This window comes from Rana temporaria, chromosome 8 (genome assembly GCF_905171775.1).
Source record: "Rana temporaria chromosome 8, aRanTem1.1, whole genome shotgun sequence".
Lineage (NCBI taxonomy): Eukaryota > Metazoa > Chordata > Amphibia > Anura > Ranidae > Rana > Rana temporaria.
In genome coordinates, this window is record NC_053496.1 from 92,393,544 (window position 1) to 92,420,491 (window position 26,948).

Consider the following 26,948-nt stretch of genomic DNA (forward strand, 5'->3'; position numbering starts at 1 on the left):
AAAAAATTGTACTTTAACAGGGTGCCATTATTTACCCATATTTACAAGGCCTAATTGTACTTTTCTTACTGTATTATTCAGAAATATGTGTTTCGACTAAGAACATATAAAACTGACAAATGATATAGCTAAATAAGTACACATGAAAATATTGTAGATGGGAAGGAATGTTTCAAACTTTGGCAAGTGAAAAGGTAAATTAGTCTGAACAGATGTTAACATTTGTTTCTTGTTTATCTTGAACATTCCGGTTTCACGTCACAAAACAGCCTAAAGAGTTTAAATAACACATCCAAAAGTTGACTGTGCTCAGTATCTGAAGAACCTTTCAGGATGGTAAGTTTTCGTTCTCTCTTCTAAGAAGAAAGAGTGAAATAAAAAGATAGAATATTTTTATAATAATAAATGTAATGATATACAATATATGTATTATAGTAAGCATTGTATTAATGCACACCATTTTGAGCCTTTTGATTGCTTTCTTTATTATTATTTTTATTATTTATTATTATTATTATTATTATTATTATTATTATTATTTTTTTTTGCTTTTTATAATTACAAATAAATATTATCCAACATTGTTAACTGTCTGTATTATAGTCAACAGAAAGCTAAAACTTAGGAATAAAAAATGCAGGTATTGAATATGTTTATGAAAGATATATCTGTAGTACAGAAATATACACTGAAAAAATGACTTCCTAATAAAACCAGTGTGTTTAATTTTATATATTCAAAAATACAATCATTTTAAGGAACATTTATATTTTTTGGGTAATTTTATTTATTTTATTTGTAAGCTATCATGTTTCAAAATTTATTTTGGCATTTTAATAAATTAATATATAATAATATTAATATCAGTGACCTACAATATGTAGGAAACTACTGGTGAATACAAATGTGCAAAGTGAATAATGTAAAGTCAGTTTATATATTCATTCATAGACATGTGCATGACGAAAAAAATTGTTTCATTTTGTTTCGTTTTGATTTTATTAATCTAGTTATTTTGTTTAGTTAAATTTGGTTAATTCGTTCAACTCGTATTCAGAATTTTAGAATTTTCTTCGAATTTACAGGTATTTATTTTCAATTTGAAATGTTCAAATGGATACATTTTCGAATTGGTCAAAACTAAAATGTTATATTATTTTCGAATGCAGCAAAATGAACAAACAAAAGAAAATTCTTCATAAAATTATTTCAATGACTCTTTAAATCACCTTTGGCTTAACAAAAACAGCATTCATTTTTTTAAATGGTACTTTAATTAACACACAGTCTTTGATTTTAGCAACATGTGTAGTTAGATTTCGACTTAAGTTCAATGAAAAATTCGATTCGAATTTCAGTCGGAGTATCCCGATGACAGCAGATGAGTCATGGCTGTGAAGGGTATGGCGGCTGCCCACTCCTTAACAACTAGCTACCGCCGACAACAAAATATTACTACCCTTCACTACCAAAATACAGCATCACTTCACAAAATGGCTCATGCGTAATTTAATAACAATAGTGTTTTTTTGTGAATTGCAAAAAAAATTGGGAAATTGCTAAGAAGTATTTTACTTTCAGATCTTAGAGCAGTATGAACTGCTTTGCGAATGGAGCCCACTGTCCCTCAAAGCCATAGCAGTAGTTGCTCTATACCAATGCTTGTTTATGCCTATCTGAAAGGCAGTTATAAGCACTTTGATTTTTGTAATTCTGTAAAATGATATGAAAGTATTTTGTTACTGAAATAATGTTGTAGACAACTAAATCAAACATATTTTTCTTACATACCTTTCAGAAATACCTTGTGGCTATTGTACTGATTGCTGGTACTTTTTTGGTTGTGTGTGATGCAGCCTGTTTTCATCAGCTAGCTGAACAACACGATGGAGAGCCAGTAAAGGGTGAGTTGTGTTTTTTGACCCCTTAGTAAAGCTAAAACAGTTGTTACCTGATCACAAAATAAAGGCTATCACAAATAGAACAGAGGCTTCAGTTGCATCTAAAATCTCAAGCTGCAACCTCCACTGCTTTCAGGGGGGGCATCAGACTTTGACATCCATTATGGACAGGTGTTCTCAGAAGTCTCCCCATACAGAGGAAGAAGAGAGGAGGCATCCATTGTGTAAGTCTGTTGATATCACTGCATGTTGAAGCCAAACAAAGCAATATAAACCCCCAGCAATAAGTAGTGTGCTAAATGAAGTTAGATTAAAATAAGGTTCACAAGTGAGTATGGCATCCTAGGAGCATGGATCTTTTGTCTATACAGTATGTAGTTCTAGTATTAATGCTGGGGTTCCATGGCTCAGTGTGGGTTTAATATTAAATGTGTTGAAACTGTTTTCTCCTCCACTATAACAATGTTGTAGCTGAAGAACTAGCAGATAAATATGCATTTTTGCTGCTGGTGACTATGAGGATTGTTTGATCATTGCACTTGCCTATAAGAGCATCACTGCAATACCTTCATTGTGTGCCCCTGTATTTGGAAGCTTTGGAAACCCACATACAACAACTGAAACAAAACTACTGCAGTCTGCAAATCTGCAATTTTGTTCACAATTTCACACCACACAGGTGTACACCCTACACCTAATCAGGGGCATACCATATATCAAACTAGTGCAATGCTGCTTCTGTCTGCTAGGAGGAGGGATACATTCTACACTAACTAAGGCTCATAGTGCATTACTATATAAAAACTGCTTTATTAAAAATAAAATGTCACTTACAGTATAGTTGTTTAGCTTGGGGAGTTTGAACATGTGCAGTGCACGGCCGTCTGCAGAATGGCCCGCACGTGTTGACATCACTCTACTGTCTCCGATCCAACATGTTTCCTCTCAGAAGGCATCGACTGGAAATGGAGCCTCCATTCCCAGTCGATGCCTTCTGAGAGGAAATGTGTAGACAGTAGCTTGATGTCAACACAGGGGGACCTTTCTGCAGGCGGCCGTGCACTGCACATGTTCAAACTGCCGATCTAAACAACTATACTGTAAGTGCAATTTTATTTTTAATAAATCAGTTTTTGTATAGTAATGCACCTTCTCCATTGCTCTTGTCACAACATGATGTCAGAAACGTGAGTATGGAGATACGCAAGCCTAGATCCAACCCCTGAAGCTGGCTGATCACCTACCCTTATGCCTTGTACACACAATCGGATTTTCCGATGGAAAAAGTCATTGGATATTCCGACCGTGTGTGTGTGCCTCATCGGACATTTTTCCGTCGGAATCCATTCTTCTGTAGGGAACTCCAATGGAGAAAAAAACATGAATGCTCAGAATCAAGTTGACGCATGCTTGGAAGCATTAAACTTAATTTTTCTCGGCTTATTGTAGTGTTGTACGTCACTGCGTTCTTGATGGTCGAAATTTGGTGTGACAGTGTGTATGCAAGACAGCTTGAACGGAATTCTGTCGGAAAAATCCGTCTGACTTTATCCCGATCGGAAAATCGGCATTAGAGGAGATTTTACATACACGCATATGATCTCTCGGTGGGATCATTCCATTTAGTAAGCAGCCAATCTATCGTTCATAGCACAGTGGTGGTGCACTTGCACTTTGGTTAATTTTGTGTGCAAGGACAATCCTTTATAAACTGCATGTGAGAAGTTGAAGCCACTTATTCATTGTATGCAAATACAGGACACATTGGAACACCAGTCAATACCATATATATGAACTTTTTCGCATTTGTTGCAGTAGGTTTTTAGTCCCTTACTTTTGTGATACAATTGCATGATTTCGCTTATAATATATGCCGTATGTACTTTGTATGGTCACATATCAATTCGCATCTAGAGTGATTTTTTTTTATTTATTTTTTTATTACGTTTTTTTATCAGATTTTTGTAATAGTTGTCACATTTGTTTTGGGGACACATTTACAGTCAGAAATAGTGCATCTTACAGATACACATACATACAATTTCCTCACCATTCAAGGAATTTTTGGATTGCAGCATATTTTGAATTCACATTTTAAAGTTAAGCTCAACCTTTTCTTTCAATCAAATGTTATTAAAGTTGAAAACATAGAAACAAAAACAGAAAAGGATTGCAACGTACAAGTGTGGTTGCGTGCAGTATCTAAGCGCAACCTTGGTATTTTTTCCACAAAAGAAGACTTATGCCGCGTACAGTTGGTCGTTTTTTGTGATAAAAAAAACGACGTTTTGAATCATGAAATGAAACAACGTTTTTGAAACTTCATTTTCAAAAACGACGTTGCCTACACACCATCGTTTTTTAAAATGCTCTAGCAAAGCGCGGTTACTTTTAGCACGTACGACGGCACTCTTTTCCATTGAAGCTAGCTTCATAACTTGCTTCTGAGCATGCGCGGGTTTAAAAACCTCGTTTTGAAACGTCGTTTTGCCCACACACTATCATTTTCATTGACGCAAAAAACGATGTTTTGAAAAACGTCACAAAAAATTCGTGCATGTTCTAAAAAAAAATTTGTCGTTTTTCAGAAGACATAAAACGAAGTTTTCCCCACACACGGTCATTTTCAAAAACGTTTTTTTTTCATCACAAAAAACGACCGTCTGTACGCAGCATTGGGCATGAATTAGAAGGAAGGATCACGATCCAAAACTTCATATGGAGTGGTTGCTCTCAAGCCATCAGATAAGACAGCTATAGGTTGTCTCTAGATCTAGCAGATATGTAAATATACTCAATTCGGTACACCCATGCTTCTGTTAGTAGCTTCCCTTGGCAATTCGAGAATTTTTCTTCAAGTTCATTAGACAACCTTTGGCCTTTCCACAGGCCCAAGATATTTTACAGAACATTACTTCAAGTAGTGGACATCTTGTGTGAGCAAGGGCTACAGGTGTTCCTTATTTGGACAAAAGCCTGTGGGGGGGGGGGGTGGGCAACATCCTCCAGATCCTGGCAAAGTCTGATTTAGACTGATCAAATTTGGACAGGTCGTCAACTGGGCAAGGCCAATTAATCTCATCATAATAATGACATTCCTGGACACTCAGGAGAATACTGTAGAATTTCCCTCAGAGAAGGCAACAGTATTAATATCTCGCCTGAGACATGGCTCTATCCCATCTGTGTGTATCCCATGGTCTTAAAAGTAGTAGTAGTAATCCATGTAGTTTATTGGACTTTCTGGAATTTTGAGAACATTATAATCAGGATTCTAAAGTAATGGAAGATTTTCTTTCTGCACCAGAGAAGGTGGTGTTGACTCATATGAGACAAGTCCCTTAGGTGATGGCTAAAGCCAGTTGATCTTTTCAGCTTTCATTATCTACCTGGCTCACCTAGGGGTCTTGCCTTCAGCAGGGCACCTGTTGCGAACTTCATGTATACTAGAACATGGGAAACTTCATGTATACTAGAACATGGGAAACTTCATGTATACTAGAACATGTTGTAAAGATTGAGTTGTCGGCAAGTAAGCTGAGATATGGGATTAAGTGGTATTTGAGTCTTGGTCATGTCCTGTCTTTCTGGGATCTAGTGACCATCGCACATCTTGGTAAATGAGTTCGGAAAGGCCTGTACAGATAATTTCCTCCCCGTGGGACTTGCAGTGCAAATAGTGTTGGACATGTTGTCCCACTTTCCATTCTTCTGAATAAGACTTCAATATTCTCAGTGGCTCTGAAGCAGTACTTCTTATGGCTATCATGTCTGGAAGAAGGATTTCAGATATCTAAGCATCAAGCTGTAAACTACAGTACCTTATTGCTTCCATTACCAAACACATAATGTAGTCTTCCATTGCAGATATGCCATAGATGGTAGCTTGATTACAATAGACAAGAGCTGTTAGGATTTAGGCATTTTGGATAATAGTGTTCTTATTTTTTTTCCAGGATGTCTCTATAAGGGAAAATTACATCCGCTTGGCAAATCATGGAGGACGAAGAGCTGTTGGGACTGTACATGTGGCTCAGGCGGTGATATGGAGTGCTGTCAAGCGTATGTTAATATGTTTAGCATTTCAATAGATTTATTATTATTTTTTTTTTTTTAAACTTTATTTTTTATTTGGGTTTCTTGGTCCAACAATTGACAAGTGTAAATAACATAGTTACAAAATGGAATAAAAATGTACAAATATTTTGACACAACAAGGGATATCATCTTTCTACTATTTTCCCCTAGGGCTATTCCCTCCTACCCCCCTTCCCCACCCCATTCTTAATAAGTGTACTTCCTTATGGTTGCCTAGCAGAGGAAGAAGTTAGACCACACGGGTATACTCAGTGCAGCCTTGAGTTGAGTTATTAGAGGAGGGGATCTTCCAAGATCTAAGAATGGTGTAGATAAAGACCAAGAAAGAGAGCAAAAAGAGAGAAGAAAAAGCGGGACGAATAGACCAAAGGAGAGCGGTAAAAGAGGGAAATAGGGCATTGGAGGACCGGGGCAGATAGCATCACTGGTCCCCCTACAGAGGGTACCCCACAGCCCCCAGCCAAGGTCCCCACATTCTCACAAATTTCCCATAGTTGCCCTGTCTAGTAAGCCCCACTCTTTCACTGGAAATTGTTAAATTAATGGTCGCTACCCAGTTTTCTACCGACGGAGGGGCATGTGCCTGCCATTTCTGGGCAATTATTTTGCGTGCCTGAAATAGGCATCTCAATAAGGCTTCCAGATTACCTGGTGGGACTCTATTTTCCTCCATACACTCCAAGAGGCAAGTTATGGCCACTGGTTCAAGGGAATACCTAAAAACTTTATTAACCCTGTCTATTATCTCCACCCAGTATCTGAAAAGCTTCGGGCACTTCCAAACCATGGGCTGGATTCAGATACATTGGTGTATCTATCCGCCCGGCGTAACGTATCTGAGATACGTTACGCCGCTGTAACTTTGGGCGCAAGTTCTGTATTCAGAAAGAACTTGCGCCCTTATTTACGGCGGCGTAACGTATGTGTTGCGGCGTAGGGCCGCGTAATTCAAATAGGGATGTAGGGGGCGTGTTTTATTTAAATTGTAGTTGACCCCGCGTTTTTGACGTATTTTTTGAACAGCGCATGCGCTGCCCGTAAAATATCCCAGTGTGCATTGCTCCAAATTACGCCGCAAGGACGTATTGGATTCGACGTGAACGTAAATGAGGTAAAGCCGTATTCGCAAATGACTTACGCAAACGACGTAAAAATTTCAAAACTCGGCGCGGGAACGACAGCCATACTTAACATTAGCTACGCCTCATATAGCAGGGGTAACTATACGCCGAAAAAAGCCGAACGTAAAAAAATGCGCCGGCGGGACATACGTTTCTGAATCGCCGTATCTACCTAATTAGCATATTCCTTGGGTAAACATACGGAAGCGCCACCTAGTGGCCAGCCTGAAATTGCAGTCTAAGATACAACGTTTTAAGACACTTACACCTGTCGGATCTTAGGGATATCTATGCGTAACTGATTCTCTGAATCGGGCGCATAGATACGACCGACCCCACTCAGAGATACGACGGCGTATCAGGAGATACGCCGTCGTATCTCTTTTCTGAATCCAGCCCCATGTGTATAAAATCCCCTTTTGCCTTACACCTCGGGCATTCATTGTTTTGCCTCCACCCTAGTTTGAACATTTTTTGGGGGGTGTGGTATACTCTATGTAATAAGAACAGATGGGACAATCTCTGCACTGGGGCAATTGAAACCAATGCTCCTCGCTCTAGAATCTTGTCCCACTGTTCAGGAGTTACTATCCCCACATCCCTTTCCCACCCTTCTCTGCTCTTGGAGGGACACGCTCTACTTATTGCTCTAGCCCCCAGAGTGGTGTACATTTCTGAAATTAAGCCTTTAGGTGTTCTAGCCTTAATTACTTTGAGAAGGGCGGGCATCTGGGTCCATACAACTGTTTGTGAACTAAATTATGCTTGGATGGCATGGCAAACCTGAAGATACTTATAAAACGTCTTATTTGGTATGTTGTATTCCCTTCTTAAGTCTGAAAATATTTTCATAGTATAACCCTCGAACAGGTGTATTAGGGGCTGAGAATTCTGTTACCCCAACATACCCCATCAGTACCTTCGTTGTCTGCCATGCTTTACTAACTAGTTTTATAGTCGGGCATTTATAGGAAAAAAAGTCTGCCTCTAAAGCTTCCACAAGTAGGTATAATATCTGCGGCTGCCATATCATTTTTATTTAATTGCAACGTCCTGCTGCAGACAGAGGGAGTCGTTTCCATATATCGCTTTTTTGTTTTAATTTAAGCAATAAGGGGGCGATATTAATATTAACATATTGACTAACATCCTTAACCCAAATCCCCAAATATTTTTAATTTTGTGACCACTCTTAGTTGGGAGACTCCTGGCAGTATCTGGACACCAAGTGGGTCTAATGGTAACAAGGCCGATTTTTTTTTCCCCCCAATTGATGGCCAGACCTGAAAACTTCCCGAATTCCCCAACCATTTGCATCACTGTATCTAGTGAGGCTTCTACATCCCCTAAAAAGACCAGGACATCGTCCGCAAACAATGCAATCCTGTCTTCCTCCAACTGTCTTCTAAACCCCTGTATGTCGGTCCTCGATCTAGTCATAATTGCCAAAGGCTCCATAGCGAGGGCAAACAAAAGGGGGGGAGAGGGGGCACCCCTGCCTCATCCCTCTCTCCAACTGGAATATTTCTGACAGCTCGTTGTTTATTTTGATCTTTGCTCTTAGTTAAATGTACAGTAGTTTAACCCAACTAACGAAAGAGGGTCCAAAGCCAAAGCTCTCTAGCACTTTCCACAAGTATGTCCATTGTAGGCTATCGAAAGCCTTTGCGGCGTCGAGACCGCACCGCTCTAGGGCCCTCATTATCTGTTGGAATCTGCAGGTTTAGAAAAACCCTTCTAATGTTAGTGCTTGTTGACCTGCCTGGTATAAAACCTGACTGGTCCGAATGAATAAGATAATTGATATATCTATTTAAGCGAGTACTTTGGCTAGGATCTTTACGTCAGTGCATAATAGGGAGATTGGGCGATAGGATGAGGGGTCCAGTTGGTCTTTCCCCTCCTTGTGTATTACGATAATGGTCGTATCCGACATTGAACTAGGGAGTACCCCCCCAATTGATGCCCACTCCAGTGTCCTCAGCAGTTCTGGAAGCAATACTTCACCATAGCGTTTATATTTGAAGCCCATCAGGGCCTGGTGACTTCTGGCTGGGCATTCCAACCACTGCTTGCTGTACTTCCTCTAGCGTAATTGGTGCTTCCAAGTCCTGTTTGTCCTTCGCTGACAGAGTCGGGACTGTTATTACCTGGAAGAAAGCTTCCATTCCTCCGCTCCCAACCCCCTTCTTGGATTTATACAACGTTTTATAGTACTCATAGAACGTATGCATCACAGCTTGTCCATCAGTGCAGATTTCTCCTCCTGTTGTCCTTATTGTTGAAATATTTGATGGAGGGGAGTTGGTTCTACACAAAAGAGACAGCATACGCCCTACTTTCTCTCCCTCTCCAAACAGACTTTGTCTCTGTAGTATTTGCCTATTCTCTGACCTTCTCGTGGTGGCCATTCTATAGACTTGCTGCTTTTCCAACCATTCTCTCTGTCTAATTAAAGTGGGCTCCTCAATGTACCTCATCTCAGCTTGGGTAGCCTTTCTCTCTACATTCTTTTTACTCTCGCTACCTGCTGTATCAGCAGGCCCCTTAGGTACGCCTTCAAGGAGTCCCAGACCACCCCAGCCGGTGCTGAACCTGCATTGATTTGTACATACTCTTTCAATCTAAACACCAGTTTTCCTGAGTTACCAATCAATTAAAGCCAACCCGTGCTAGTTTTCCACTCATTGCGGGAAACCTTAGCCCCGATCTTGTCAATACCAGCGGGGAGTGGTCTGAGACCCCTTTTGGGCCGTACTCTATCCCCTTCACCAAGGACATCGCTTCCTCATTACCCAAAGCCATGTCAATTCTGGAAAGGGTACGGTAAGAACTAGAATAACACGAATATTGGCATGTCTGTGGGTAACAAGTACGCCAAATGTCCCTTATTCCCATTTCCTCCAGGAACCGTGCCAGTCGACCCTCACTTGGTGTACTGGGTTTATTCCCAGGAGGAAATCTATCCAGGACCTCGTTATAGTCACCAACAGCTATTACTGGAATTCCTGTTTTGTCCAATGTAAACTCAAAAGCCTATATAGGACATCAAACTTAAATGGAGGGGGAATATAGATGTTAGCCAGGACTTATGGTCTGTTGGCAATTGAGCAGAAAAGGAATACGTACCGTCGCTGATCGTCTATACAGGACTTGGTACAGGAGAACACTATCCTCTTCCCACCATTATGCTCACTTCCCTTAAAGGGTCACTAAATATGTTTTTTTTTTTAGCTAAATAGCTTCCTTTACCTTACTGCAGTCCTGGTTTCATGTCCTCATTGTTAGTTTTTGCTCTAATCCTTCTCTGTTCTGAACACTTGCTGGTTGTCTGTTTCCTGATGAAAAAAGTCATGGGAGCTTTCTCTCTGTGGTCACTAATCAAGGAGATGTGATTACTGTGTGTCTAAAACCCCTCAACACCAATCAGTTTCGTTTTCCAAACCATCACTGCCCTGTATTGGCTCTGTGCAGCAGTGAAGCAGGAAACATGCAAAAATGAAACTGAAATTGTAGGTACATTATATGATTGATTTTTATCTATTTTTAATCATTTTTAAAATAAATCAGTTAACTATTATGTCTCTATACCCTGTAAACAGTCATTTCAGCAAAAACATTTTTTCCTTTACAACTCCTTTAAGTAAGAGGAGTGTACCGAATGGTACTGGGATTGGAATTTCCGTCTGTTTAGCTGAGCAACTGTGTCCCTAGTCAAATGTGTCTCCTGTAAACAAAGGAGCCCCGGTACTCCCCCCCCCTCCGAAATTCTCTTAATTGGGTCCCCCATACCTCGCACATTCCATGAGGCAATGGTCAGTGTCTTATCCTGCGTCTAGAGATGTAAATGTGATAGCAACATACCCAGAGCTAATCCAGCAGCAAAAATCTATATCCGTTTCTCTCCATACTGTGTAGTCCCTTAAGCAAATATCTTCTCTCCCTCCTCTCACCTCTCCACTTCCCAACCACTCCACCTGTGACAACCAGAACACTAGCAATTGTGATATATACTCTCTAACCCATGCCCTTATCCTTCCCCCCCCCCTGCCCTCCCTTCTCCTGTCCTACTGGGCACCCCCTTGGGGCTTTGCCTATGACCTTTCTTCTCCCTCTAAACCATGCTCGCCACACAACCACAGGTAGTGATAGTGACCGTGTAGCCCTATATTTCGGGTAGTGTTCCCAACCTATCGCACCATCATACATATACCACACAAACATAGTGTCTCCCACCCTCCCCCCCCCTAACTATAAAACAACACTCGCCTCAAATAATTTAACTACCCCCCTATAAAAAAAAAAAAAAACATAGGGTGATTAAGAATCTCCCGCTTGGTGAAACGCCTAGTGTTAAGGTCCTAAATCGGGCAAAACAAGTGTCATTAATAAACATTAAACAATATCAACATTATTGAACATTATCAAACTCTAGATAATTTAAGTGTTACTAAAATCTTTGAAAATATATATATCCATCCCCTTTCCGAGGGGGAGGGGGGGGAGGATAATATAATTGTTAGTCTCCCACTTAGATAGCCACCTAATATTAAAACCCCAAATCGGGCAAAGCTTGTGTCATTAATAGATATTATTAAACATTATCAACATCACCAAGCATTATCGAACACCAAGAAAAATAATAATTGTTCCCCCTTTTAAAAAAAAAAAAGGGGGGGGGATGTTTTTTTTTAAATGTTACTTGAGTGTTACAAAATGATCTTACAAAATGTGTATATCCACCCCCACCCAAAAAAAAAAAGGGGGAAAGGGACAAGAGGCAAGAGGGAGGCAAAGCGGGGGAGGGAACACAAATTAAAAAAAAAAAAACAATTCCTGACACCCCCACCCCAAAAAAACTATAGTTCTTTTTTTTTTTATTAACCTCCAGCCAATGGGCCGCCTCCTCTGGAGCATTAAAGAAAAAAGTCCTGTCCAAAGCTGTTACTCTTAGACGAGCCGGGTACAGTAGAGCATATGTGACTTTGTATTTCTGTAAGGACCGCCTAATTGGTGTAAATTCAGCTCTGCGTTTTTGGAGGTCTGGGGAAAAATTGGGGTATATTGAAACTCTAACCCCGTTATACATAATGTCCCCCAACTCTCGAGCCTTTTGGAGCATAGACATTTTGTCTTGTAGTTGAGGAGATTCAGGAGCATTGGCCTAGGATACCCCCTTGTTGAGGTGTTTAAAGGGAACTCTCAATTGAAAAAAATGGTGAAAAAATATTGGGGCCAAAAATTTCCCTACACCAACCCTCCATAAATACTATGGGGTTTGGGCCCTCACACCGCTATGGAAGGCCAATCACTCTCACGTTGTTCCTACGGTTGGAGGCCCGTTTGCTCCTGGAGCCCCCTAAGTTGGCCCTGCAGCGGGTACAAGGTCGCTTCTACAGCGCTTAATCTCTCTTCCAAAGCTTTAGTCCTTTCCACAGTCCTATGTAACTCTTGGTTCATTGATAACAATTCCTCCTTTAGGCTCTTTAAGGGATTGTCAAGATTAACAATATATAGCCAGATTCAGATAGACTGGCTTAATTTTGAGGCGGCGTAGCGTATCGCATATACGCTACGCCGCCGTAAGTCAGAGAGGCAAGTGCTGTATTCACAAAGCACTTGCCTCCTAAGTTACGGCCGCGTAGCGTAAATGGGCCGGCGTAAGCGCGCCTAATTCAAATGATGAACAAGAGGGCGTGTTTTATGTTAATGACTAGTGACCCGATGTGATTGACGTTTTTAACCAGTGTGCATTGCTCCAAAGTACGCCGCAAGGACGTATTGGTTTCAACGTGAACGTAAATTACGTCCAGCCCCATTCGTAGATGACTTACGCAAACGACGTAAAAATTTCAAAATTCGACGCGGGAACGACGTCCATACTTGACATTGGCTAGGCCAGCTTTTTGTTCGACTAACTTTCCCCCGGAAAAAGCCTTACATAAACGACGTAAAAAAATGCGCCGGGCGCACGTACATTTCTGAATCGGCGTATCTAGCTCTTTTGCATATTATACGCCGAAATCAACGGAAGCGCCACCTAGCGGCCAGCGTAAATATGCACCCTAAGATACAACGGCGTAGGAGACTTACGCCGCTCGTATCTTAGCCTAATTTAAGCGTATCTGGTTTCCAGAATACGCTTAAATTTACGACGGCATAGATTCAGAGTTACGACAGCTTATCTACTGATACGCCGGCGTAAACGTCTCTGAATCTAGCTAATAGTCTTTACAAGCATTAACCGTGCACAGCACATCCCTCAATGTAGGTTCCTCCACTACAGCCGAACCAACTACAGAGGGTACAGGCATAACAGGAATTGCAGATGTAATTACAGTTCCAGAAACTTCATCCCAGGCTCTTTAGTACTCACGTTTTTGACGCTTCTTGTGCTGGTTGTTTTTGCAGCTGCTAGGCCTTGGCTCTTCCTATCTGACGAAGACCCCACCTGGGCTTTGGCTTGCTATGCGACTGGTGGGTGGAGAGCTTTTGAGATGCAGTGTGCGCAAATCGCTCCAACTTGGCGGCCGCTGTAGCCTGGCTACCCTTTTCCTTCTCCCTCTCCTTAGCAGGTCGGGTAGTTAATGCCCCTTCCTGGAGCAACTGGTCCTCAGCCCCCCGTTTCTTGGAGAATTTTAGCCATATTACGGCACAAGGCACTCCTTGCCGGTTGATTTCAAAACAGTTCCAATGCAGTTCTGGTGCAGGGTAAAAGGGGGGGGGGGGTGTGGAGGGTGGGTATAAGCAAATTGCTAATAGCGGCTGACTAAATATTTATACACCCCCCTGTAAATCCACCTTAGGCATCTTAGGCTACAAAAGCCTCTGCAACATCCCATCTGCAGTTGCGCCCTGTGCCCTGGCTATATACTAGCACTGCGGAAGGGAGGGGGGGAACTGTGGCAGCCCAGATGTACCTCTTATGTTTATGTCAGTGCCTTTCTTCAGTTCGCTCCCGCCGGCAGGTGCTGGGTTAAAAGCCACGACGGATACAGCGGCTAGTAGCAAGCAGCGGGGGGATGGAGCGGGCTCCCTGGCCACGTCCCGCTGCACAGACACAAACCACGTGCAGCACCCGCACTGCCGTCAGCCACGTCGGATGTTCCGATCCGCCCCACGTCTCCCTCACCCGGCTATCGTCACAGCTGCGGTCCCAGCCAGAGAAAAACCAAAGCAAGGAAGGGAGGTGAGGAGGTGAGGAGACACTACACAACCATCCTCTCGCTCACACTCCAACCCTCACATCCGGTCACGCCCCCACCCTGCATCCATTTTTGATGATGTCAGGGATCCCCCCATTAAATTATTAGTAAGAGTAAAGCTGCAATATTATGTCCTGCTTTACACAGAGTACTTTATATTCATTGCCTACAACAGTTTTTAAGGGAATTTATACTGTTCTTAGATATACGTATAAAATAAATCAGCTTTATGTCTATTTTATTTTGTGATTTATGGGAGTGAATGTGAATCTTGGACATGTAGGCAGGTGCAGTCTGGCCATATGCTAGGTAAAGAAACCACAAGAGGGTACCAACATAGCGCACCCAATGTAACAATATAGGGAAAATTCCTTCAGAAGGGTAGGGTTAAAGAGTATTCGGGTTTGTCAGAAAGAACAATAGGTCGTCAGCGTAAACAGCGACCTTGAACTTTTTGTTAGCCACCTTGTGGAGCGTTCTTTCAGCTTTTACCCTCTGATGAATGGTTCAAGTGAAAGAATGAAGAGGAGAGGTAAGAGGGGACATCCCTAGCTGGTACCATTGGTGATGCTCATGCTTTTTGGCAAGGATCCATTGTTTCTTAATTTAGCAGACGGATTTTTGTAAAGCACTGAAATCCAGGCCATCATATGGGTTCCCAAGTGTCACAAACTACGGTGAACGAGAGTGAACCACAACTGCGGTTTAGGAAAAGGTTTCAATGCACTTCTCTATGTAATGTGATTTTCAGTACTGGACCCCAGGCGTCACTCTAATCAGAGAGAGAGTTTGGGGGTTCACTACATCATTTCTCACACATACAGGAATGCATTGAGCTACTAAGGGAGGAGGTATTACTACATACCTACAACCCCTAGCTTTAAAAGGTATAAGCGAACATGTTTCGTTTTCAGGCCAGAAGCACCTATTCTATAAGCATAAGAAAATGCTGTATCCGGATATCATATGCTTGAGAGAGGCAACTGTTGGTTAAATGGTTTAAGAATGTATGTCCCTTTTAAGATATGCCACAATAGTAATATGAATCCTCAATAGCTAATCCCAAGCAAGGTGGTAGTTTAAACTTGAGCCAGGTTCAAATTTAATACTTGGTAAATACAATATGAGAACAGGGTAATTCTAGAGCAATAAATATAACATCGTAAGGATACTTATCCGTTTGCAGAGCATCAGGCTTCTCAGTAATAACAGAGTATTGTTGGCAGCAATGAGATTAGGTACTTGAGGGTCTCCTGGTGGGGGATATCTTTGGGTGTCCCCACAGCAACTGAAGTAACAATGGCAGCGTGGATCCATGTAGAGAATACTTGGCAGCAGTGAGCAGTAGCTTGATGGTAGCGTGGATCGGGGCTGCGGTAGTTTACTGCACAGGGATAGTTTAGCCAGTAGTTTGATGGTAGCGTGGACCAGCTACGGCCGAGAATAATAGAACGGTGTGTAGTGACAGCGCCGTGTGTTTATAGCAGCAAAGCATGTGTCTCTGATAGAGCGTTGATTATGCTCGGCACTTCCGCGTTCCAGCGCCGAACGCAGTACGGCGACGAAGACGTCGTTTACACCAAGCCAATAAACTTGCAAGTTTATAGCATAAGGTCTCGGGATACTCGATCAAACGCCTTCTCTGTGTCCGTAGACAGGAGAAGGCCCTCAATCTTATGCATAATAGATTAGATTGGGTGATTTGGTTACATTTTTTTTTTTTTTTGCCTTTCTGCCTGGCCTAAATCCAACATGTTTAGGACAAATCGGGCCATGTAGTAGTGGCCTCAATCTATTAGCTACACGTTTTGCTAAAAGCTTAACATCTAAGTTAAGCAAGCAAATCTGTCTGTAGCTGGTGCAGTTTACTGGGTCTTTGTTTGGCTTGGGAATGACCGTTATGAATGCCGATAGAGAGGAGGCTGGGGGAACTTCCCTTGGATTTGACAGAGTTCAATGCCTCAGTGAGAGGTCCTGTTAAAATGTTAATAAATGTCTTGTAGTAGATGTCTTCCCTGCCTTCAAGTTATTAATAACCTGTCAGATTTCTGATTTCTCAATAGGTCTTTCTATGTGTTTGATATCTTAATCTGTTAGTGTGGAGAGATTTGAGTCTTTCAAATATTCCTGTATGATTTATGGTCTGTTACCATGTATGTCTGCGGGTTTGTGTTGTAAAGGCTAGTATAAAAGTTATGGAAATGGTGCGCTATCTGCTCGTTGGTGATGTCAAGTTTCCCATCTTTGTTTTTTATGCCCAAGATGTTATGATTGGCATTGGGTTCTTTCAGGGCCCTGGCTAGGATTTTGCCTGTCTTATCACCAAATTCATAGTAGATGTGTGTTCCTAAAGAATAGGAACTGTTTAGCTCTTGCTTCTAGGATCTGCTGCAGCGTTTTCCTGGTCGCCAGCAGAGCTAGTGCAGATTGTGCCATTAGAGATTGTATGTGTAGGGTTTCAAATGGGAGGATTTTGTCAATTCATTGTTTGATTTATTTTTCTTTCTCTCTTTTTTACGTTGGGCTGCCATCTTACTCAGTTCTCCTCTAATGGAGCATTTATGGGCCTCCCAAACCATCAAGGGATCTGAAGTAAAAACTTGCAATATTTATACACTCTATTGAACCTATATAGCTATTGCATATATGTATTAATTTGCATGGCCCTTTAATTGCTAGTCTAATCTATCAGAGTATGCTAGGCCTAATGATATAATGCTAGCTATGAAGACAGACCCATTTGCTTAGTACACAAGTTACATTTATTTCCTTTAAAAATAGGAATATCATACATTAACAAAAGATATCTATAAAGTCTATAACAATAATATTAATAATAAAATATACTTATCCCCTCCTCTAGGTAAACCCTCACTGGCTGTGCTCAGATGGAAAAAGAGCTAGGCTTCTGTAGGCCTTTGTGGGCCACATGGAGCAGTCAGAACAGAGTCTCAGCAAGATGGCAGAGACACAGCCTCATTGCAGGCTTTTCAGTGAAGAGAGAGACTGAACTCTCTGCAACAATCCTTTTTACAAAACTGGACCAATTATAGTGTTCCCAGGACAGTCCTCCTTAATAAATTATATTACTGACTGTCCTGCTATACTTGGCCTCTGGGGGCAGTATGACATTGATCATTGTCATAAATCTCTTTGAAGCTTGCTCACATCAGGTGGGCTAGAGCCAAGCCCTCTTGCTATGCAGATTCTGATATGTTTCCTTACAACTTGGGACTATAACCAGGAAGCGAAATTCCAGATTAACTCATGTTTTACAAATAGCTGGAGAGTGCTTTTAACCCCAGCTAGTTCAATTAAGCCTGGTAATAAAACCTGGAAGCTCATTGTGTATTTAAAAGTGGGGTATACCTGTACAGATGTACTGTAGATCTACTGAAGGTTACACAAAGTTAGACAAAATTTTGTCAAAATCACCACTTCTATAACAAGAATAAAGGTGTGGCTATGGGAGCAAAATATGCCCCCAGTGTGGGAACAGGAAGACATAGCCACAAGGGAATGGCCTGAACTTACCTTATAAAAGATTTATCGATGATATAGTGTTATGGTGTGGCAGGGCACTACAGTTCATTCAGCATATTAATGCAAGAAGATATGGTATAACATTTTAACATATATAAAGACAATATCAAATGTCTTAACTAAGTATTTTTTAAGAAACCAGGGGTTCTGTGCACTAATTTTTTTTTTTTTAAAGGTACCGACAGGAATGAATACATCCCTGTCCAATATTTGCTATGACAGGAAGTGAAAAAACGCTATAACCAAGGGACAGTTTGTGAGGATTCATCAAAACTGTGACCTTGCTAAAGATTATATGGCCCAGACAGATATCCTTATTGATAGGTTTGTAAAAAATAATTATTGTAAAGAAAAATTGTGTAATACCAGAAGTGTAGAAGGGAGTATGGATAGAGGCTCTCTCTTGAATACTTCCGGGGAAAATAATACACCTTTAGATTAGATTTTTTTCCTTTATTACAGGCTTCAATTCCCAGTTTCAAGAATTGGAAAAAGTGGTCAGGAAACATTGGTCATGGCAGCACACTACTGGCAAGCTCAATCTGGTTATGTTTTCATTAATTTACAGTGTGAGTAAATACACACTAGGATGGTGTCATCCCAGCTTCCTGAGGACGCTCAGAGGGGTGAGATGCATTGAGGCGGGGTTTTGACCATCCATGCGTCACTTTTGGTGGTTTTGGAACTAGCAGCAGCCAGGCTTTATGGTATAGCTGGTAGCTCTGGGTGTACTAAAACATGTGAGTGGGCATTTCTCTTTTTACTAATAAAGTAGATGGGATCTTTTGGGAAAAATAAAATGTAAAATTGGTTGCACTATGATGGTACCATCTTGTGTTTTTTTTAACCAATATTTGGCTATGTTGGAGCTGTGAGGTGTACATGGGAGACCAGGGATTTAGAGAACAGAGATAGGAGGCAGAGGTCCCTGGCTCAATATACCATTTACTGACCAAATACTGATGTGAAGGATCTGAGATATTTGGTCAGAACTTTCCCTCAAATTGCACATGACACCCATTTTCAGACGATATAGCTGACAGCACAGTACAAAGTTGATTGAGGACTGTTTGGAGCACAATCTGTCACTGGGTTTTCTATTTTTTGGGGGATGTATATGCATGAGAGCGCTATATTACATTATTTATATTTGTCACATTGACTGGATAAGTAGTGCAGACACTTGCATTTATGCATATGTTTCTAGCACAGCTCTGATATGTAGTTTTAATTTATGTTCAAGGTGTAACAGAGGGTACATTGTTATCTTGAGTGTCTGCTGCTCTTTAATTAGTTTTTTTTTTTTTTTAATGGTGTAATTAATTTTTAGTTTTTTTGTTGTTTTTTTTTTGTGTTGCGGTCTATAAGCTCCACTGCAGGTGGTACGTTACCGCAGCGGCAATGAAGATGGGAGAGGAAGTTGAAGGAAAAAGGGGTTTTCTATGACATCCTCGGTCACACACGCAGTGACCTGTTGGATGCCCATGCCCCCCATTTAAGACTCTGACCCCTGGGTATGGTGCGCTTTATGTGATTGTCAGTGCTAGTGATAGGGATAAGTTCCAGTGAAGTATGGATAGAGCAGGGACTACATCTATCTTCTTAAGAAGCTTCCCCTTTGGACTAGACCAGCCAGGCCGCATTCCACTCCTTGTGGCAGATGCTGTCGACATCCATGAGTCTTCTGACTGCTATCTCTTTGCTGCACAGTTGAAAGTGGTACTTTTATAACGCATCAAGACTGTGTGCTTTCTGCCCACCACACAACACTGCACCTACCAAACAGATGGTATACATGTGTCACTGTGAGGAGCTCAAGGGGTTGTGCCTGATATGGAGAAAACATACTTTTTGTTTTCTCAGAATCTTAGTAAGTCCTTTCCTGGGTCACCCTGTTAGGGCAACTGTAGGTCAAATACACCCATTAATTCTAAATGACGTTAGCAGTGTTTCATTCTTATCTCAAATGCAACTTGAAAGCACACTGCATTTGTCCAAAAGCCCTACAGGGCATCATAGAGACAGCCAAACAAGTGTAAACCTCTAATTGCAAGAGACACATTCTAATATAATTTGGATTTTATTAACTGCAAACACAAATAAATGATGATTTCCTACTTGGACAAATGCCTCCTGGTACAATGGACTTAGATTATGAATTCAGTCTCACAAATACTCCAAAGACACTGCTGCATTTTTGGAATTAGCTGTGGTCCATACAATAGTAGTGATAAATGATGACTTTTATTTTTTCCAGTTATGGGACACCGACTGGCAACAATGAGAACTGCATATTCAAATTTGACCGGAAGGCCTGCAAATACGTCCTAGTACCAAATAAGGATCCAGAAAAGCAATGCACTGGATATGTCATGGTGGGCTAAATACATTATGCTGGAACCATCTACAATGTTATCTCTTTCAATAATTCAAATGTAAAAGTATTGCTCCCAGTAAAATGTAACCTCAATAAATAATTGAATCAAGAAAAGATACTAAAATAATTAATCATGATCTTTATTTATTGCTACACAAATGACTTACTATATTGGTGTTTATTGCCGCACAAATAATTGATGCGCCATATTTATTGCTGCACAAATATTGACTTGCCACATTGGTGTAAAGTTATTATCTCTTCATGTGTATATAAGTAGATTCCTTCTAAGTACTAAGGGGGTAATCCACAAAAGGGATACGCCGGCGTATCTACTGATATATATTTTGTATATAAATCTATTTTTATTTTTTCACAGCGCAAATATTTTTCACTTGTTTTGTATCACCTAGACAGCGCAGGAGTTTACTTTATTTATATTACCCTCACCCCTGTTCCACAAAATATGCATAGAACTTGGAAGGAACATCAACAAATTTGAGGGTCTGGGTCTTCCTAGACTTTCTGTCTGACTGTCAAAACATCTCTCTCTTTCCAGGATTTGATCCGATTAACATGACAGGTCTGGTAGGGTTTTCTCTTTGTGGACTGACAGACCTTATAGTTAGCCTTTGTTACCTTTTCCTATCTTAAAGGGTCGCTGCCATTTTGTGAGGAACTTGCACTCCACAGTAGGTACTAACACCAGAACCCGATCCCCAGGTTTAAACTCTCTGACCTTGGTAGACTGATTACATACTTGACTCTGGACTTTCACCAGTGGTCTGCAAAAACGTTGAGTCACTTCATCACTTTCTTTGCTTACTATGTACCGCAAATCATGATTCACAGCAAATTGTGGGATCTGCATATCCACCCCAGGTTGCTGTGTTTACCACTTAGCACTGTGACCACTTCCCTGGCAGGGAACAAAGTGAGGTCCTTCATTTGAGCGCTAAGAAAATCTTCTCAGGAGTCCCAGAGATCCAACAAGTCTGGTTCTGAGGTTGTGCTCTCAGTTTCCAATCCCGCAAACATCTTCACTGGACATGGGTCAGTTTCTGCAGGTTCACATGTCTCGGGACACATATCATTTTTACAAAGTGTAGCACAGTATTTTTTACGTCACCTGAGGGTTCCTCCTTTTTAAGATAGGCCCCTGAACTTTTGTTCATACAAGTCCAAAAGTATGGGGCAATTATGCCCAATTAGTAGCTTATGAGGTAGTCCCAGGATCACCCCAACAATATCGACAGGGTTAAACAGTTTTCCTTGGAACCTGTCTGATTGGAGCAAGGTGACCACTTCCCAGAGTCAAGGAGTGCTACCACCTTTGGTCTATTGACCCGTACCAAACACACATGCTTATTCAGACCGTTCGCAGCACCCGTACCACACACACATGCTTATTCAGACCGGTCGCAGCACATACTGCATAAGCATGCATAGAGCGACATTGTCCATTGTCGCATTCCAATGACTCCTCCTGCTTTGGACATTGGGACACCACATGACCCAGTTGGCAGCAGGACCTCACAGGGTTCTCTTTCTGGGGCTGGATTTCACCATTTCAGCCTGCTGGGTCTCTATGTTCTGTAGACCCGCAATCTGTTCAATCAGCAGGCAGTTTGCCTCTTGATCAGCAGTGACTGTTTGTGCCAGAACCTGCTCGTGATGGGACTGTGCCTGGGTAGTAAGCATTGCTAATTATTTATTTGTTCCTCCATTGCTTTTTCAGATGCTTTTATAGCTTGTGTAGCTTTAACCCAGGACATGGGACTGGCCTGCCCGCTCTCACTGCCCACTACATCCTCCACTAATTGTCAGGATCAGAGAGGTAAACAGGCTCGTGGCAGATAGTTCAGTAAACTTAAAATCCACTTTATTTATCAACAAACAGACAAGTGCCAGGCAGAGTCAGCTTAAGCAAATCAAGTAAATATTCCCTTCAGTACAATACACAGTTTCACATGCATACTTTTCAGCATTCCTGCCACAGCACACACAGTAGTTCAAAGTCCCCATTAGAGGCAAGCTCACCCTGTAGGAATAAAGTCAGACTATGAAGACTTCCAGGCTGCAACCAGATCGCCTAACTGCAGACAGCAAAACTGCCATCAACCGGCCTTTCTAATAAGTTGGTCAATAAACAGGCCTGAAGTAGAGGTACCTGCCCTCTACAATTAACCCCCTCCTAAACCTACCTCAGGCTGACTCTCCACAAACAATATACAGATTACTTAGGTAATATTAAAGTGGTTCTAAAGGCAGAAGTTTTTTTTACCTCTAAGCATTAAGGTAAAAAACCTTCAGGGTGCAGCTGCCTCTCCAGTCCCCCCTTATACTTACCCTAGCCACATCTGAATCGAGTGATGTGCATGAGAGCAACAGCTCTCCAAGGTCTCTATCTCCTCATGGCTCGCACAGCAGTGAGAGCAATTGGCTCCTGCTGCTGTCAATCACAGCCAGTGAAACAATGAGGAGAGAGTGGGGGGTAGGGCCGAGCCACATTATGTGTGTGAATGGACAATGTCCATTCACAGGAGCATGGCTTGGAAGCAAGAGGCTTGCTATTGGGGGCACTCGACAGGGGGATGGAGCGGACAGCACTGGCAGGGGACCCAAAAAGGAGTGGATTGGGGATGTTCTGTGCAAAACAATTGCACAGAGCAGGTAAACATGTATAACATGTTTGTTATTTAAAAAAATGTTTGTACCTTTTGAATAACTTTAAATTAAGCTGTTAACCTAGGTGCACTACTAAGGACTGGTGCACAAGACTATCTGAGTGTATGTTAACTTTTTAAATAAGGCAGGTATGGTTCCGCAGCAGAAATCACCCGTACAGATGTGAACTTAGCCTAAAAGCCTCTACTGGTTTACAGTTACATAGGAGATCTGGTGCTAGAAGTATTGTTCTTGTTCTGACATTCGTGGAGATACCTCACATGTGTGCTGCGATCACTGTTTACATAAAAGTGTGAGACGCATGTTTTCACCTTTACATGTGAGCACCAGAAGACGTGGGTGCTTTAAATATATATATATATATATATTTTTTTAACTGTACCTTTACATTTTTTTTGATCAACTTTATTGGTATCACAAGGGACAAACAACATCCCTTGTAATAGCATGGGCAGTGACAGTTTCTCTTTATGGCAAAATCTAGGGCCTATTAGAACCCATATCTCCCCATTGGACTCCAAAGAATCTGATCCAATCGAGTTTAGTTGGATCAGATCCAACCGGAAACAGCTTGTTTACTTAAAACCCAAACCAGAAGTGACAAAATCCTTGTCACATCCGGTTGAATTCAATGGAACAGGAGAGCCCAGTAAAGATGGCGGCAAGAGGGTGATCTTCTAACTCCACCTGTAAAATCCAGTAGCAGTGTAGCCATTAGGATTACTTTTACCTAAAGTGAATTGCTAGCTGCAAATTTTGATACCAGGATCATGACCGTAGCTGCAGTCATGATCCTGGTACAGCCACTTCAATTTGAGGCAGTTTTCTAATGGCCTACAGATGAGAAGTGGTTAAAAGGTGAGAGCACATCTGCAGTGGATCACTTGTAGGTAGGTGCAGTCTATTCTTTCTACTGTAGGTGGCGCTGCTCTGCAGTGGCACTACAGTTGAAGAGGAAGTCAAGAAAAAAATGTTTCCTTTAAGGTTTCCTGGGTCACTGGGGAAGCTATCCAAATGGATGCTGTCGCTCCATGTAACTCTGGTAGCCATCTTGGGTCAGGCAGAGCCCAAAGCCCTGTCTCGCAGGCTTGGTGCACATTTTGGGAGTGAGCAGAGTGAGGACAGGTACCCCACCTCCTCCTGGTACAGCACTAGCAGCAGGGAACGGTTCCTGACGAGGACAGAAAGCATAGGGCTAGCAACTTCCCTGGACATCTTCCTGCTTGGGCATGAGAAGTCCAGGCTGCATTCTGCCCCTCTCAACAGGCGTTGTCAGTTCAGCTGAAATGTACTCTCTACACAATGTTGGACCTGTGAGTGTTCCCACAGTTGGGTGGTCTTCTCACCAGGTTTATTGTGAACTCTCTTTGCATTATTTCTATGTAAGTTCTTCCATCGCACTTGGACTGTGCGTGTTATTGCCGCCGCACCACACTGCACCCCACCTATACACTGGGTGAAGGAGTGATGTTCTGGTGAAGTGATATACACAAGCACAGAATATTTGTATAGTGGAGCACAGGAGAATATTCACACATATATTGTCCAGCACATGGGACTGGAAATATTATTTATTCATTTATTGTTTGTTTTTTCTTTTCAATCTTATTTTATTGAAGGGAACGAAAAGGGAAATGCATTCCACATAGATAACAACATTAACAGTAGTAAGTAAGTAATAGCAATAAAACATATGTAGGTTACAAGGTGCAGTACAGTATCAAGTTTGTTGTGTGTGTGTGTCAAGAAGCATTAATTAGAACAACATATTAAAGTGGTTGTAAACCCTTGTTTACAACTTTAGGCTTACCTGTAGCTAAGAATGATATCTCCTAAACCTGCACAGACATCATGCGGCACATGCGCACTTAAGCCAACTGAAGACTGGCAAAAAACATATAAAAAGTAAAGTGGGAGTGACGTCATCGTGGCTCCAGCCAATCACAGCACCGAAGTTGCGAGACCCAGAAGTCACTCCGGGACAACATGTCGGCGGCCGGAGGGGGAGATGTGGACCGCTGCACGGGCTTCGATCGGAGGTAAGTAAAACATAATCAGCTAGTATGCAATACATACTAGTATGCAATACATACTAGCTGATTATGCCTTTGTCTTACAGGATTTTTTTTTTTCGGATAACTAAAGGCCCCTCCTACTGTAAAGGAGAGGGTTTCATGTAAACATCAGCAACTTTATTCTAAAAACCCATTATGCTGTAGAGCAGGGGTGTCAAACTCAATTTCATTGTGGGCCGCATCAGCATTATGATTGCCCTCAAAAGGGCCGGTTGTATCTGTAAGATTAGATGTCCAGCGCATTCCCCTCCCCTTATATTAGATGTTAAGAGCCAACCCACCATCAGAAGTTGAGTCCCCCACTCTCCCTTACATCACAATGAACCCCCTTTCCTTATGCTGCTGCCCAGAAGAATCTGCATGCATTGCTTGAAAGCAGAAAGTAGGGGTCTAGAGGAGGACCAGAGAAGGGCTGGAGGACTCATGCAGCTGCAGGAGAGGTGCGAGGGCCACATGAAATGGCCTGGAGGGCCAGATTCAGCCCGCGGGCCTTGTGTTTGACACCTGTGCTGTAGAGGATTTGTCTGTGAGGGTCATATTTTGCATCTGGAATAAGTATTTAATGGATTCTGAGGAGTACATTTCTACAGAGTGGAGAAGAAGTTGAGAGAAAGTAGGGGAAGCAGAAGGATTAGGAACAGGAATTGCTCCAGCATGGTCATGAGGTGGCGCTGTCTAGGTTTCCCTCTGCCCAGGGGATGAAGTCCGATGAGTAGACCATAAAGTCCAAGTGAGAGAGAACTGGTCGTTTTTATTAGATTCCTCGGCCAACAGACGTTCTGATGCGGTCCACTTCAATAGCCCACTCCCCCAGGGAAGGTACAGTCCTTGATTTCCAATAGCGTGGAATCACTGTTCTGCCGCAATATGTCTTTTTTAATGGACTTGAATGTGCCTGGGAGCATGCACAAGAGAGCTATCTCACGTGAGAAAAAGAGGACGTATTGAAGAAAAGTATACCGCTCTATAAAACAAATAATCCCCGTTGCTTCCGTCCCAATAAACCAAGAGGGTGCTGGCTGTGCTCAATTAGCATGGGATGAAAGAAAAATCCTGGATCGCCGCACTCCTCAAAAAACGATGTCTTTATTCAAAACATGAAAAAACAACAAAAATTCATATGGAAAAACAGCCAAAATTCAGCTTGTATTATAATAGGAAGATCTGTTGCCAGAATTTCTGTATGGGAGGGCAGTCCCACCAAATGTGGAGTATAGTACCCCTGGAGCTTAGACACCGCCAACAGATATCCAGCGTTGTTGAGTTGAAATGATGTATCTACACCATCTCGTCACCAGTTTGAACCCTTTTTCTTGATTTTTAGTGGCCAGAGAGAGTTTGTGCATCAGAATAAAGCATTTTTACCAGTCAATGGGGGAAATGGAGTGTCGTAAATCTTTTTCCCAAGCCCTTTAGTAGGGTGGGAGGTCAGGGTAAGATGCATTCAGCAAGAGGGAATAAAGCTGGGAAACCACGTGCGTTGGAGGATCGGCTTGGAGGAGTATATCCTTGAATCCTGTCGGTTCAGCTAGCATACCTGATACAGATGGGAAGGTTCGGATATACTGTAGGAAGTTGATTGTTGTTTATGGAACCACTGCATAGGGTACAGAGAAAGCAATTTGGGAGGGGTATCTGGCTTTAGGGTGGGGCCTGCTCTGAGAACCTGGGAAAGCCTCCTATGGTCTTCTTTTTGCCAAGGTCCAAAGATAGTTGCATGCATAGCTGGTGGGAAGGCCGGAGTCCCAAATAGGGGAGTCATAGGCCCCGAAGGTTTCGATATGTTTCCACTAGAGATCAAACAATCCGAGATTTGGATCGTTTGACGAGTAAGGTCACAGAGGGGGTATGAGCCCCTACAGTTTTCAGGTATGGTACATGGTAAAGCTGAGAGTTCAATGTGGTTCATATGGCTTTCCAAGTGAACTAAGAGCTTAGTC

General features: G+C 41.9%; 1 protein-coding gene across 1 annotated transcript; it reads left to right on the forward strand.

The window, feature by feature from the left end:
• Nucleotides 1-229: 229 nt before the first annotated feature.
• LOC120947178 (beta-microseminoprotein-like) lies at nucleotides 230-20,376 on the forward strand. Its single transcript, XM_040362278.1, has 4 exons — nucleotides 230-336; nucleotides 1,799-1,904; nucleotides 5,858-5,963; nucleotides 20,126-20,376. Exons 1-4 carry the CDS (start codon nucleotides 334-336, stop codon nucleotides 20,250-20,252), a joined length of 342 nt encoding a protein of 113 aa, XP_040218212.1. The 5' UTR covers nucleotides 230-333; the 3' UTR covers nucleotides 20,253-20,376.
• The last annotated feature ends 6,572 nt before the right edge of the window (nucleotides 20,377-26,948 follow it).

Bases quoted from the DNA above. Each gene is read 5' to 3' on its own strand.
- LOC120947178 (XM_040362278.1), top strand. The intron at 1,905-5,857 runs GTGAGTTGTGTT...TTTTTTTTCCAG, and splicing joins CGATGGAGAGCCAGTAAAGG to GATGTCTCTATAAGGGAAAA. The intron at 5,964-20,125 runs GTATGTTAATAT...TATTTTTTCCAG, and splicing joins GATATGGAGTGCTGTCAAGC to TTATGGGACACCGACTGGCA.